General features: G+C 37.0%; 1 protein-coding gene across 3 annotated transcripts in view; it reads left to right on the forward strand.

The window, feature by feature from the left end:
* Nucleotides 1-14,045, forward strand: part of FOCAD (focadhesin) — a 92,185-nt gene that overhangs the window by 21,088 nt on the left and 57,052 nt on the right. For all 3 annotated transcript variants that reach the window (XM_048931674.1, XM_048931675.1, XM_048931676.1), the window contains 5 exons: nt 1,380-1,584; nt 2,113-2,319; nt 2,767-2,854; nt 4,036-4,232; nt 5,836-6,093. In XM_048931674.1, the coding sequence (XP_048787631.1) occupies nt 1,380-1,584; nt 2,113-2,319; nt 2,767-2,854; nt 4,036-4,232; nt 5,836-6,093 (955 nt within the window). The remainder of the gene's footprint in view (nt 1-1,379; nt 1,585-2,112; nt 2,320-2,766; nt 2,855-4,035; nt 4,233-5,835; nt 6,094-14,045) is intronic.

Raw genomic sequence — 14,045 nt, forward strand, 5'->3', positions numbered from 1 at the left:
CTTTTGGTGCAAAAATGTCTGTGGACTGGAATTCCAGACTGATAATATGTTGATGTAGATTTCTTCTAAGTTGCGCTCAAGCTCTATCAAAGCAGAGTCTTGTTTGTAACTCATCCCTAACATTGATTTTCAGAATATTTGCTAATGTATTGACCATTACAGAATCACAGAACTGTAGGGGTTGGAGGGTACTTGGATCATCAAGTCAATCTCCTGCTAAAGGAAAGCATACAGATGCAAGGCCATGCACCAAGCCATGTTCAGTTGCTAAAGGTTCCTGTCAGTCTGCTTCTCCAAATTATCCAGGTTCCTTTGAAAAAATGTGCTTACCAGTGCCTTGAATGCTCTCTCCTGGTTGATATCAGAAGTAAATTTGCAGAGTGTACTCCATCTTATCACCAAATCATTAATGAAGACTAAGGAACACTGAACCCACTAATTACTCCTGTGGAACACCTGATGATGCACTTTGCATCACTGATCATTACACTTTGAACCTAAATGTCTAGCTTGTTTTCCATCCTCTATAGAATCCACTTACCCAGGTGTATTTCACCAAATTTCTGATAGGGAGACAATGGATGACTTTATTAAAGGTCGTGGTAATTAGTCTTATTTGACGAGTCTAATAATAGACTTACTTGACTAGTCTACTAATGTCAGGATCAACTGGCAATCCTAACATGGTCAAACTGAAAGAATTTTTTGCCAGGAAGCTGCACTGGTTAAACTAGCTGTTGTTTCCTGTAATTGTTTGGGATTGTTGCCCAGGCTGGATGGGACTTGGAGCAACACGATCTAGAAGGAGGTATCCCCGCCTATGGCGGTGGAGTTGGAACTAGATGATCTTTTAGGATCCTTCCAACCCTAACCATTCTATGATTCTAATAACTGAGAAGGAACAGATAGCTGTTTTTAGTTGAAATCAGATTTAATAATTAAAAAAGGATAATTCTGAATAACGTTTTCCAAGTACTGTTTCATTATGGTGCAGTAGACTCTCATATTATTCACCACAGAAAGTAACTTTCTTGAATTCAGGAAAAGTAGAATAAAATGAGGAGTATCTTAATGTTCAAGTATATATCAAATCATATTCCTGAGTGAATACTTAGTCTCTTACAAATGCGTTTCATTGTGTGGTTGTTAGATTAGATCTCATGATAGATAGTACTTTGTGATAGTAAATCATGTGGGGTTTTTTCTTTGTTTTGTTTTGTGAGAGCTAGTAATGTTTTTCTTAACGCCTTTCTGTTAATTGTATCCTGTGAATTACTGCAGACCCAGGGAATGTCACCTTACTTGGGTTTTCCTTGGAATTCATTCAGTTTATGGTAAGAAGTACTCTTGGCAAACTTTTTTTTTTCTTTTAACTGCAGGGCACAGAGTTCATGTGTTGCTATAATGGCTCCATTTCTAAGATACCTGTACTGTGAACCATCTCAGTTACGGGAATATGCTGAACTGCGAATGGGCTTGCTTAGGATTTTACTTCAGCCACGTGGTCCAAAGCATAAAGAAGCACCCTGTGTTCTGGAGCATCGTATTCTTCAGCTCCTGTGTGATTTGATTCCACATCTTCAGGTAAATTTGTTGCCAGACCCCAACAGCAAGGACAGTGCTGTTACTGCCTTTCAAGTGAATGAATACAGCACTATCTTCCCTTTTCTGTATACCTGATTCTGCATGGTGGTAAATACTACAACCATTTCTTTTTAGATGTATGTTAAAATCTTAGTTACGTTATAGAGTAGCGTAGAAATATCTGATTGAAGAATATTTCTGTAAAAATATTATTTCCTTGCTGTATGAAATCCCCATACAATTTATTTGGCTGGTAGGACCTCAAGAACTGAGTTAATTTTCTGCTGCATTTGAAGAACAAGGGATTTTTCTTATCAGTCACTTTAGAACCTTAAATTCTTAAGTTCATCTGTTGATGTTGTGGATAAGTTTTATTAAAGATTCCTGAATTTTGTTCTCTGAAGCTTTAATAATAACTGCAATGAAAAGACTGTAGACTAATAAAACTAATTTTAAACTTGAAGGAATTCTCCATAAATAAGGAAGGACAATTAAACTGGGATGTGTTTTTCAACTACCTCTCTATAGGTTAAAGACTTGCCACAAGTTACAGAAGCCTTGTTTTTTCTTCAAGAGCTATTCCTCAGCTTGTTGCGCTTTCCTGTGTTTTGGAAAGTTCAGTTATCCCAATTATGTCTGCAACTGATAAGCTTCTGTGAAGTGTGTTTAAATGTAACAGGAGAATGTTCATCTCTGATCTCCATAATAGAGGACAACTTTGAGCTCTTACAAGAGGTAAGAGTTGATTTTTGTGGAAGGAAATAGTCATGTTAAACTTAAAGGCTGTCATGCTAAAGGCAGGATTTTAAGACTTTGATATGTGGCATTCATCTTTGAGTGACCAGTATTGTTTGGAATGCTGATTTTTTTTTTTATTTGTTAGAAACCTTCTGAAGGAAAAAAAAGCGAACTGATGCTGTGTATATAAGCTAACCTTTAAACATATGTGTTGGTTTAAACTGAGTACTGTGTTTCCTCCGCATCCATCCGCAAATCCTCCGCATTTTAAGTTACTCACTTAAAATCCTTACTGTGTGCTATTTTTATTCTTAATTGCATGTTCTGTATCACTGCGTTCATTAAAAGGCAATAAGAAACTCCTTAGAAAATTACAGTTGCTTTTCTTGTTTGTCCCCTTGAAAAACAAAGATAACTTGAACCTTTTTCATTTTTTCCCTATAGGTGTTTCCAGTGGAACAGTGTGTAATTGGACTAGCACTTCTGCTGCTGCAAACGCCAGAAAGTCAACAGAAGTCTATCTTGAGTCTAGGTAACGTTGTTCTGAAAGAAGAATCCATGCACTTAAGACTGTATTTATTTTTGTTTTGTGAGAATAGGCTCTGCACTCCCCTGCATTTAGGTTGAAATGTGAAATATTTTATATAAACAGGATTTTCCCTTGATTTGAAAACTAAAATATGATCTGATGGCTCAATTTTTTCCACTACATTGACTTTTTCCATGAATACTGTATTCTATCCCTTTTTATTGAAGCTTGTTTGTTTCATTTTTAAGTCAATAAGAGGATATTTTCAGTGGAGAGTAATACATTCTGAATGGTTTATTTTGATAGATCTTAAGAAAGTAGGCCTGTTTATCTTCTTAATGTTTGTCTGAGCTTTTGACTAACAGTTTTGATTGAGTTATTACAGTAAAAGTGAGGGACTACACTACATTCCATTATTGAATTTTGTGCAGCCATCAAGTGCTGTACAATAAAGAACAGAAGAGTAGAGTCTCTAAGTAGAACGTTCTACCGAAAATAAAAGGGATTCTCCAAAAGTATTGCTTCCTTTATTATTACATTTTCACAACACAGTAGTGGATGTTAGATCGCAGTAGAGAGTGAAGAGGGTGAACCTTCCCAACAATATTCCATTACGTTTTGTTGTTGTGTGACAGAAAGGCAGTCAAAATAGAAATTGAACAAAATAGCATCTGGCATGGAAGTGTGTATGGAGGAAAGGGGTGGAATTGAATTTTTCAATGCAAAAAAAATGGTATATCTTGACATTCATCAGTACTTGCTGGATGTTTATGGAGACCAAACCGTGTGTGTGAGCACAGTGAGGCAGTGGGTGGTGCCTTTCAACAGCAACTGTGGGTCACCTCTGTTGGTGCAGATTTGTAGAAGCGTGGCATGCAGGCTTTTGTTCATTGCTGGTGAAAATGCAGAGCTAACAGTGGCGACTGTGTGGAAAAATTTTTGTATTGGAACAGTTTTGTAGCTGAGGATTTGCTCTATCAAATAGTGTTATTGTGTTCTCTGTATCTGTTGTAGTTTCCATGGAAATGAATAGGCGGCATTACTATGCACTGCGTAATTCTTGGAAGTGCAACTTTGTTTGATCAGCCTGTTTCCTAGAAATGTTTGTATCATGCAAAAATACAAACAATATTAGTTCTTTTTTCCCAAGCTGATTGTCTTTTTGTCCCCACTATCTTCAATAGCCTACAAGCTCCTATCCTCTTCAGAAAACATTTCAACCAAAGCCCTTGTTTTGGTGATGCCTCTGCTGCAAATCTTATCTTCTTCGTCAGTTGGAGACTGCTTACAGGAGGGTGATTCTGGAACTACTAGGCAGCAACTGGCTACAGATCTTTTGGAAATATTAAAGAAGGAAGATGTAAAGAATCAAAAGGAATTGGTAATATTCTGAGTTTCTTTCGTCGTTGTTTTTCATTTGTTTTTTTTTTGTGGTACTTATAGGGGGTACATCTAACACTTTGCTGCATTCTGTCTAGCTGATTGGGAAAAAATTTTATATCTACAAGTTTGTTTATGTAATACTGTTTTATGGAAATACTCTACAATGTGTATATTGCGTAACACTCAACTACTGGTGTAATTGAATGACGTCATGCGTTCCTTTTAGAGACCACATAAACAATTCACCTGAAGTATTCATTTAGTAGTTCAGTAATTTAGCATTCATTAGTAACAGGAATTAGTAGAAAACCACATTATGTACACTTATTTTGTTTATTCTGTGTAGCTGTATTTCTTTCCTTACTAGCTAGTTATCCCGGCTTTTTTTTAATGTGTGCTAATGTTCTCCGTCTATTTACTTCTGCTGTTTTTCACATACAGTAATCGTAGTGCCCAAGAAATGTATTAATTTATCTTTAAATTAAATGCTCTATCACAAAGCTATCCGATGTGTGGCGGCATTATGCTTCCCAGTAGTGAAGAAGAGCATCATTTAAATGAAGCTCTGCAGTTTTACAGAGAACTGGTTGCCACTCAGAATAATCTTATTTTCCTTGGTAATTTAAAGATGTGTGAGCCTGTCCCACTGGGGTCTGAATTCTATTTCAAATTTAAATTTGGAGATTTCTTTTCAAATACTTGAAGACTTGCTTTTTAAATAACTGTTCTTCATCTAATTACTACATGCCAGTTATTGTCTTGATAATAATCAAGATTTCTGAAAACTTTGTGTTTTCTAAGGAAGCAGAATTATAAGGAAAAAGATGCTTTGTCTTGGATTTCTTTTAATGAAGAACTTTGAACACATGCATTCTATATAATTAAGACAGGTTATTCTGCAGGAGCTTTATATTTATCATTTTATATATGCAATTTAATATATAACATACATATATTTCTCTATATAAATAGCCTTTTTTAATGTGTGTACTATATGTATATATATGTCTTTATATATACATATAAGTAAATTAAATAGCCCGAGTCAGGAGAAATTCTCACTTGTGTTTTACTGCTTTTCTTCTTCTAAACTTAATCTCCCATGATGACAACTGTAGAACATGAATTCTGAGAAACGAAACAGTTACAGCAAAAATAAGTGCAGAGTAAGATTAACATAAAGTATGGTTTTTTAGTGAGTGCAGTGAAAAGCATGAGAATTTCCTTAAAATATTTAAATATTTATATAATGTACGTGTAATGGTGAGGAACATAAGCTTTTAATGTACTCCAGTTTTATTGTGTACATTTTCATGAGGACACAGCATTGCAGTTACCTACAGAAACAGGAGTGATGGATTCCATATAAAGGGGAAATTCTTCAGTAGAGTAGTAACGCATTCAATCATCCTAAATTCAAGAATTAATGTAAAGGATTGTAAAGAAATGTATTGTGACTTATTAATTACACTTATTGCATTGGGATCCTCAGTAACAGATTTGTTTCAGATGATAGAACTGAATAACTTACTATTTTTTATTTGCTCTTTCGTGATATTTTACTTGTTCATTTGAAAATTGTATGTTTCATTTGTTTTCAGATGTCCTGTGAACTCCTATTCCCCATAACCAGCTCTTATTGTTCATTATGCACTACTTGGAAGATTTTAGAGGTCATGAAAGAAAAGTCAGCAGTTACTGACTGGTTATCTTCAGTGAGGTCATTGCTGCCTGTTACAACTCAAGTCCCTACCCATGTTTTTCTGCTACTTGCTTATCTATTGATCCAAGAAAAGGGAGACTGTCTTCGTGATGTACTGCAGACTACTACAGAGGTAGCCAAAGCTGATTGTTCTCAGGTAAAAACTTAGTATTATTGTATTTTCTTACAGGAATTGGGGTGGATTCCCTACCTCAAGAGGTTCAAGTCTGCCACAGCTTCCTGCTCTCAGGTCCAACCGGTCATGAAATTGAGCATGCACTCCCAGTAGCTACACACACAAGGCACGTGTGTACATCACATATCTGTGGCTGTATGTATGTAATGCAGACACGCTGTGCACTCTCATGAACTTCAGCAGCACTAGTGGCTTTATTTTGCTCCCCTTTCCTGCTGAGCACATTGGCTGTCAGCTAATAAGGAATACATGCACACTGTGTATGTATGTGTAGTGTGTCTGTTTCCAGCAGCAGGTCTCAGACTCTCAGGCACACACAGCTGACCTCTGAATCCATCTCCCCAGTTGCTGGCATCTGGACATAAGAGCCCATGTGGCTGCAGCTCAATTACAGTTGCTGGTACAGACTGCCTTCCAACCAAGCACACTACCCTGGCAATACACGTACATATGCGTGTGTATCTTCAGCCATGCACTTAATATATGTATGTTCACACAGTGTACTTGACACACACAGCTCACCAGACCACTCCTAGTCTTTGTCTGGCTTTTCAACTTGTAGAATTTTTTGCGGTGTGCAGTAACGTGGGCATTATAAGGAAAAAAAACTGCTTTGCTTAGTGATACTACCTCATAAGGATGGAATAAGACACCGACAAGTTGAAGAAAGTCTACTGAAGTGTTTCTGGCTTTTGAAGGATCTTCATCCTATAAGTTACAGGAGGACCACCAAGTCACTTGTGATGTTTGTTGTATTACGTAGTCAGTACAGTCTTAGTCTCATTCACTATTGAATCCTAGTCAGATTTATGCAGTATGCTTATGTTTGTGCATAACTTAGGTAAATGCAGACATATGGCTTTTTAGTGTAGATAAATAGGTAGATTAGAAATCACCAAACAGAAATAATCATCTTGTAAAATGAAAAAAAAAGGTGGGTAAGGGAGAAGTGATGTTTTGAGTGTCAGATATACCATAAGGGCAAGTTTTATTTGCTTAAGTTTTCTAATTGCTTTCTTTTTCAAATAGCTTTCACACTTCCGTAGCACTTCCGTAGTAAAAAATTACAGCTTATGAGTATGCACTTAATGCCTTAAGGCACCAAGAACTGCAGGTCTGGGATGTGCTTGCTATTGAACATCTACTGAACTGCTGTGCTAAAACAGAATCACTATGCAGTGCTTTTGGAGATACCTGTAATTCCTAAGCTGGAGATGTCTTTTTAACTTGATGCCTTTAACTTGAAGCTTCACCTTCTTTGGGTTGCTCCCTGATAGCTTTCTTAAATATGCCTTGTAAATTCTCTGTCAAGCTCTCCTTCATTTTGTTGTTTTCTTGTATGGGTGTGTTTCATCTGCAACAGGATTGAAACAGATTTGGGAGCATTTGATTTCTTCATTTTTTTTCTACCATTGTTTGAACTTTTTTGCATTTTTTAACTTGTATTAAATTTATAGCATTATACTACTTCTGTGTTGTAATTAATCTTGGTGGGCACTAATTATCTTATTTCAGGGCTTACAAGTTAATTAATAGTTTTTTGTGTCATGACCCTTGAAATTCAGTAACTTTAAAGGCTGAGGATTTTATGGTTTTTTTTATTATTATTATTAGATCCTATTTGAAAAGTAATTTTGGCTCCAATACAGACACATACTAACAGATTAAAAGGTCTGGTTTTCAGTCTGGAAAAAATTGCAGGCTTTTGCTGTGGAATTACTCACCAGAACTGTAAGCATTGTGTGGGAATAGAAGAATGTGTGGAATGTATTTATTTACATGAGCTGTAAGATCACCACTGTGGTGGGGAGAAAAAAATAAATAAATTGTATTTAAATCCTAGCTAAACCAACTAAAAGCCTTTGGATGTATTGTTCTGCAGTGTAGCTGGGTTTCTGAGTAGTGAGTAACCTCCAAGTACGTTCAACTCATGGCATTTCCTTCTGCAGCTTGGAGAAACAGACACGATCATTTAAAGGGACTAATTAAAAAGGAAGGTTTATGTAGGTTTATGTTCTAAAATGTTTTGTTGTGGTGTCTGTAGCTATAGCATTGACTTTTCTTTTTGGTTTGAAAGTAAACAATGGATGCAGCGTATTAGCAAGAGGTAAAGTTAAAATTGCATGCTAGTAACTCCAACACAGTTGTGACACTTCCAACCACAAGTAGCCATCCATTATATTGGAAAGGGTTATTGGCTAATCTGCTGTTTTAGTATACAAGTGTAGTATGTGAGTTAATTAGGGAGATGTTCAGCTTCCTTCATTTTATTGTATTTTGGAGTTCCTGTTTTGTCCTGTACATACTGCTGTTATTAAACTAATGCTAGCAAGGTAGTATTTCATCTTAGTGAATATAAAGATGGATGCAGATTCAAAATACTGTTGTACAAAGCCTGAATCTCAGTACTGATATTTGCTGAACTCTTCAAGAAACCTGCAAGACTGCATAATTAATGCTTCCAATTCAAAATAGGAATGGGACCTAGCTCTTAGGTAGTTTTACTTTTGAAATATTTGTTTGTGTGCGTGGTATACTCCTTAAATCATGTGTAGAAGAGCTGCCCTGGGTTACAGGTCTGAAGACACTTGCTTACAGGTCATAAGACGCTTGCTGCAAGGTAGGCCTCACTCCTCAAAGTACCAGGCAGAAACATACTAAATGAAGTTGTTTATTGTTTTGGGGTTTTTTTCCCCTTTGTTTTTCCCTCCCTCCTTCCTTCTCTCCCTCCCTCTTTCCCTTCTTTCTTCCCTTCTTCCTTCCTTCCTTTCTTCCTCCCTTCCTCCCTTCCTTTCTCCATTTCATGATTCTTACTTATAACGATTGCTACTTTCTTTCATAGGGATGGAATCTTTCTATAAAAGTACAGATGTAAAATCCTTCTGTTGTAGCCCTGTACTTTTTCATTCCAGAGGACAGCTCAGTAACATAAAACAGAATAATTAAAAAACAAGAAAAAAAAAAGGGGTGATTACAAAGGACACAAGCACATCAGTATTTTATAGCATTGTTCTTAGAACAAAAGATTTTTTTCGCAGACAGCACATACCTAAAGCTCGTTTTTGCTGTTCTGTGTAATGATTGACTTCCTTTTAATTAGTCATAGGTTTTTGTTTGTTTGTTTGTTTGTTTGTTTTGCCTCTCTATTTAAATGAAAATACCAATTCTACATCTTATTTAAAAACTTGTAGCAAGACATTCTGGATCACAAAGGCTCTGTCTATGACAGGAAGAAATATGCGTGGAGTTTTTTAAAGTGGTAAAATTCCAAGTAACTTATTCAAAGAGTGCAGTTTCCCAAAGGACAGTAGTGTTGCTTCTGGTCACTAGATAGAATAGCATGCCATATTTTCTGAATGAGGATGGTGTCAAGCTTATTCACTGAGTTGTTGCTTAATTATTTTCAATCAAGTAGAAATCCTCAGGACTTAACAGGTGGCTTTGCATGTTGTAAGTTGGAATATTAAGAATGGATTTTCTGTGGTGGCAGGTTTAAATTATGTCCTTAGAAGTGCAGGTTAGTTTTCTGGAGGATGTAGTTTTATCTGAGTCATCCAGTTCACAGCTATAAGAAGCCTTTGTAGATTACAGAATCACAGAATGCTTGAGGTCAGAAGGGACCCTGGACATCATCTGGTCCAACAAACCTCTTCAAGCAGAGTCACGTAGTACAGCTTGCCCACGGCTGTGTCAGTATGTCATTTGAGTATTCAAATGCATGGAATCTTCACAACTTCTCTAGGCAATCTGTATCAGTGCTCAGTTAGCCTCGCAGGGAAAAAAAACTGTTTCTTGTTGTTGAGACAGAGCATCCTGCGTTTCAGTTTGTGCCTGTTGCTTCTTGTCCTGTCATTGTGCACCATTAAAATAGACCTCGCTCCATTTTCATTGCATCCTTCTTTCAGGAATTCATGTACATTGATATCATCTGCTTTCAGCCCTTAGTTCCCTAGGCTACTACTTGTCCAAGCTTTCTCAGCCTTTCTGTGTGTGAAGGATATTCCAGTTTCTTAATCATATTTGCGGCCTTTCACTGTACTCCAGTATGGAGTATGGAACAGGACCATAGAATCATTTAGGTTGGAAAAAAACTCCTGTACTGAGTCTAACCATGAACTTGACCTCTACCAAGTCCCATCACTAAACTACATCCCTTCATGCCATATCCACACAACTGTGAAATACCTCCAGGGAGGGGTGCTCCACTGCTTCCCGGAGCAGCCTGTTCTAGTGCTTGACAACCTTCTCTGTGATTATTCTCCTAACATCCAATTTCTGAACTTCCCTGATGCATCTTGAAGCTGTTTCCTCACATTTTATCGCTTGCCATCTAAGAAAAGAGATTGACCCTCCTTTCTGATAACTCCTTTCAGGTCATTTTAGAGAGCAATGAAGTCTTGCCTTCTTAGCCTTCTTTCACTTCAGCCATTCTCTCTGAGAAAGAAGGGGAGAGGCTCTTTAGCAGGATATGCTGTGGTAGGGAAGGGTATATGGTTTCAAACTAAAAGAGTGGAGATTTAGATTGGGTATAAGGAAAAAGACTTTTACAGTGAAGGCAGTGAGGCACTGGAACAAGTTGCCCAGTGAGAAAGTGGATGCCTTGTTCCTGGAGGTAGTCAAAGCAAGGCTGGACCGGGCTCTGACCAACCTGATTGAGCTGTTGATGTCCCTGTTCACTGCAGGGGGATTGGGTTGGATGACCTTTAAAGGTTTTCTCCAACTCTCAGGATTCTGTGATTCTTTCAAGCTGTGGTGATCTGTCTACATCAGAACTAAGAGGCCTTTCATAGTGGTGAAAAAGTCCTTCCTGGCAATGGAAAAAACAACTTCTGCCCAGATGCAATTATAAGGGATAGTTGAAACTTCATCATATTTTTTTGTTTCCTTAATAATCAGTAGAAGTCCATATGAATTAGAAATTGTTTAAAATGCAAAACTTAAGCCATCGTTTGTTGATTGCCTCTAACCACGTCACATTTCATTTGTTGTCAGGGACTGCAAGTGATGAGCTCTGGTCTTAGAAATACCTTACTGAAAAATAGGTTAAGTTTTCAGATTTTTTTAGTAGTACTATATAAAGCAATCAGAATAATTAGCAATATAGCTGCTGCTTTGCTGGAAAATATTTGGTAAGTCAGAGAGAAGGTGTTTCCCTTCTCAGTCCTTATTAATATTTGGGTCTCCTTGGCTGCACTTTCTGGAGTTAGCACTATCTGCAGCAATACCACATTCTAAATATATGTATACATATATGTGTGTATATGTATATATATAATGTTTTAAAGGATCTTAATGCTTTTAAAAGCGGAAGGTATGGTCTGGCTTAGTTCAATTTGGGATTACCTGGTATCTGTCATGACCCTGACAAAGTTATTTTAGTTCTGTTTTTGCTCAATGAGTCCACAGAGTTACTGCTATACTGCACTGCAGTGAAAAGGTTATGTTGTTTCTTGTAGGTGTAGCGGTCTCCTAAGACAGGAGGAATTTTTCTCACAGTTGAAGTATTTAATGGGAGACAGCTAAACTCATGCATAGAGGGAATAATTGATATTCTGATAAAGGAAAATGCAAGGACTGTGTGGTGACAACTGTCAGTACATGGCAGAAGAGTGCTTCAGGAACTGCTATATTTCTTTCTATTTTATTCCATCCGTATAAATAAATGATGGTTTGTAAGGAATGGGAAAACTAAGTGGTAGAAGAGCGCTTAGAATGCTTTAGTATTAAGAGAAAAGCTAATCACAACAAAATAGTGAAGAGTTTTGAGTTTTCCTTTTCTTGGGCACTTGACAAGGGATACTGTGAAAGGTAACATGAAGCATAGTAATTTGGCCATTCTGAATAGCAGGAGAGTCAGAGGTAAGAAGTAAGATGAAGAGATAAGCTGTTAATCAAAGTTAAACAGCCACCTTTATTAACTTGAATCTGTTCATTTGGTATTAACACTTGAGCATCCAGTTTCAGTGCAAACATGTGAAATGTAAAGAAGGGCTAGTCAAGTAAATACAGATACACTATGAATTCCACATCTTTAATTCATGATCAAAAAAACTTAGACAAACAGACCTCAGAGTTTAAGATTGCAGAAGGTAAATGAAGTGTTTACAGGACAGAATAAAAAAAGTGTGAGCTTTGCAGACAACCTGTGGAATACCTCCTGTGCTACAGTGGGATATATAAAAGTGCAAAGGCATCACAGAGAGGGTCACAATATAAAAATAACCGTGTGTTGCTTTTCTTGTTGGTGGGTTTTATCTTTTTTAAGTGGTCACTGTAATCTGTAATACTGCTGCTAGTGATATTCTCTTTTGTGGCTGAGATGATTAGTGTTGATAGCTATGAATACTGAATGGAAAAGCCAGAAGTGATTGCAAAATTAGAAAAATTGTGTTTCAAGACAAAATGGAATCAGAAAAGGAAAATGTGTATTTAGAACCTTATCCGTTGTTTTCGCGAACGGGTTCACTGCTACATAGCAGAGTTCACAGAGTCTCCATTTCCCTACTGGATATTGTTCTTATATGGAGTCCATAATCTTAGGAATAAATTAATGGAGCATTGCAGAAACAGATCTAGGCTTAAAAATAGTATATAACTTCTTTTACAGACATTATTCCAGTTATGCCTTGTTTCTGTTTTACCTTTTTCTTTCTATGAAGCCTACAGAGGACATCTGTATATGTATCTCCTCCTTCCTCACTAAGTAGTGGTGTGGAATCCTTTTTGTGATGCATGATGAGGCTCTGGGCAGCCTGGTCTGGTGGTTGGCGACTGGTTATGGCAGGGGGGTTGAAACTAGATGATCATTGTAGTCCTTTTCAACCCAGGTGATTCTGTGATTATGATGAGCAGTTGTATTAAATCTGTTTCTAGCTGATTCATTTTGGAGTCATGCTCTGAAATACTGGAAGAAAGTCCAAAAATCTTTTTAAAAGCTTGGTGAATTAAAAGTAGTATGTTCGCTTTTAGATTGTTTTAAACTAAATCACTGAAAAGGCTGCACTGACACATGCTGTTTATTAAATACTTAATATATAATCAGATGAGTTTTCTTGTGCAAAAACAACAAAATTACAGTATGTGCTTACCCACTGCACTTCAGGAGAAGAAATTAAATCTTCTCACTGACAGGTTACTGGTGTGAATAGTAACACAAGTTTGATTAAGATTGTTAATGACATTCTAAAGGATGTTTATTCTTTCGTGGTCTTTCAATGGCTGGAATGAAACAATGTAGGAAAGTCAATCTAAGGGTGCATTATTTCATTTACATTTTTATTCAGAAGGAGACCGTGTTTAAGAATGTGTTGAAATGGTTTGGGCTTGCTCGTGCGGTACCTGGCCATATTGTTGGAAGTCTGATTACGTTATCTTCAGACAGCATCTGTTAGGGAAATACTGTGTTGTAGTCTGATCTTATGGACAGATTCTTCATTGTCAGAGCTGACTGATTAAGATCCTGGTGGAGTACACATAATGTTTCAAAACCTAGCATGCATCTTCTTAAAAAGTGCTTCTGTTTTTTGAGAAGGATATTTTTACAGCCTTTATTATTAAAAATTTATCTTCAGTTGTGCACTGAAATGAATGAACCAGTTTTACAGGTGTTTGTATTGTTCCATATTTTTGTCCTGTGACCTGGAGCAAGAAATACCAGTGTGCTGAATGCTGATGAAAAACCTAGTCACTGCACTGTCTTGCCTGCTGGAGAACTCAACTGGTGCTGCCTCCTTACTAAAGTTCAGCCCTACATGTTCCAGAAATAAAACCTGGAATACTTTGCAGTGACATAATTTGTGCCTTTTTGGTTCACTTTTTCTGAGTTGCCTGTAATGCTCTCTTAATGTCAAAATTGACTCAAAACTGCCTCCAAGATAGGAGTTAAGCCAAAGTATGTGAGGCATGAGTTAATA

Source organism: Lagopus muta, chromosome Z (genome assembly GCF_023343835.1).
Source record: "Lagopus muta isolate bLagMut1 chromosome Z, bLagMut1 primary, whole genome shotgun sequence".
In the NCBI taxonomy this organism is placed as follows: domain Eukaryota; kingdom Metazoa; phylum Chordata; class Aves; order Galliformes; family Phasianidae; genus Lagopus; species Lagopus muta.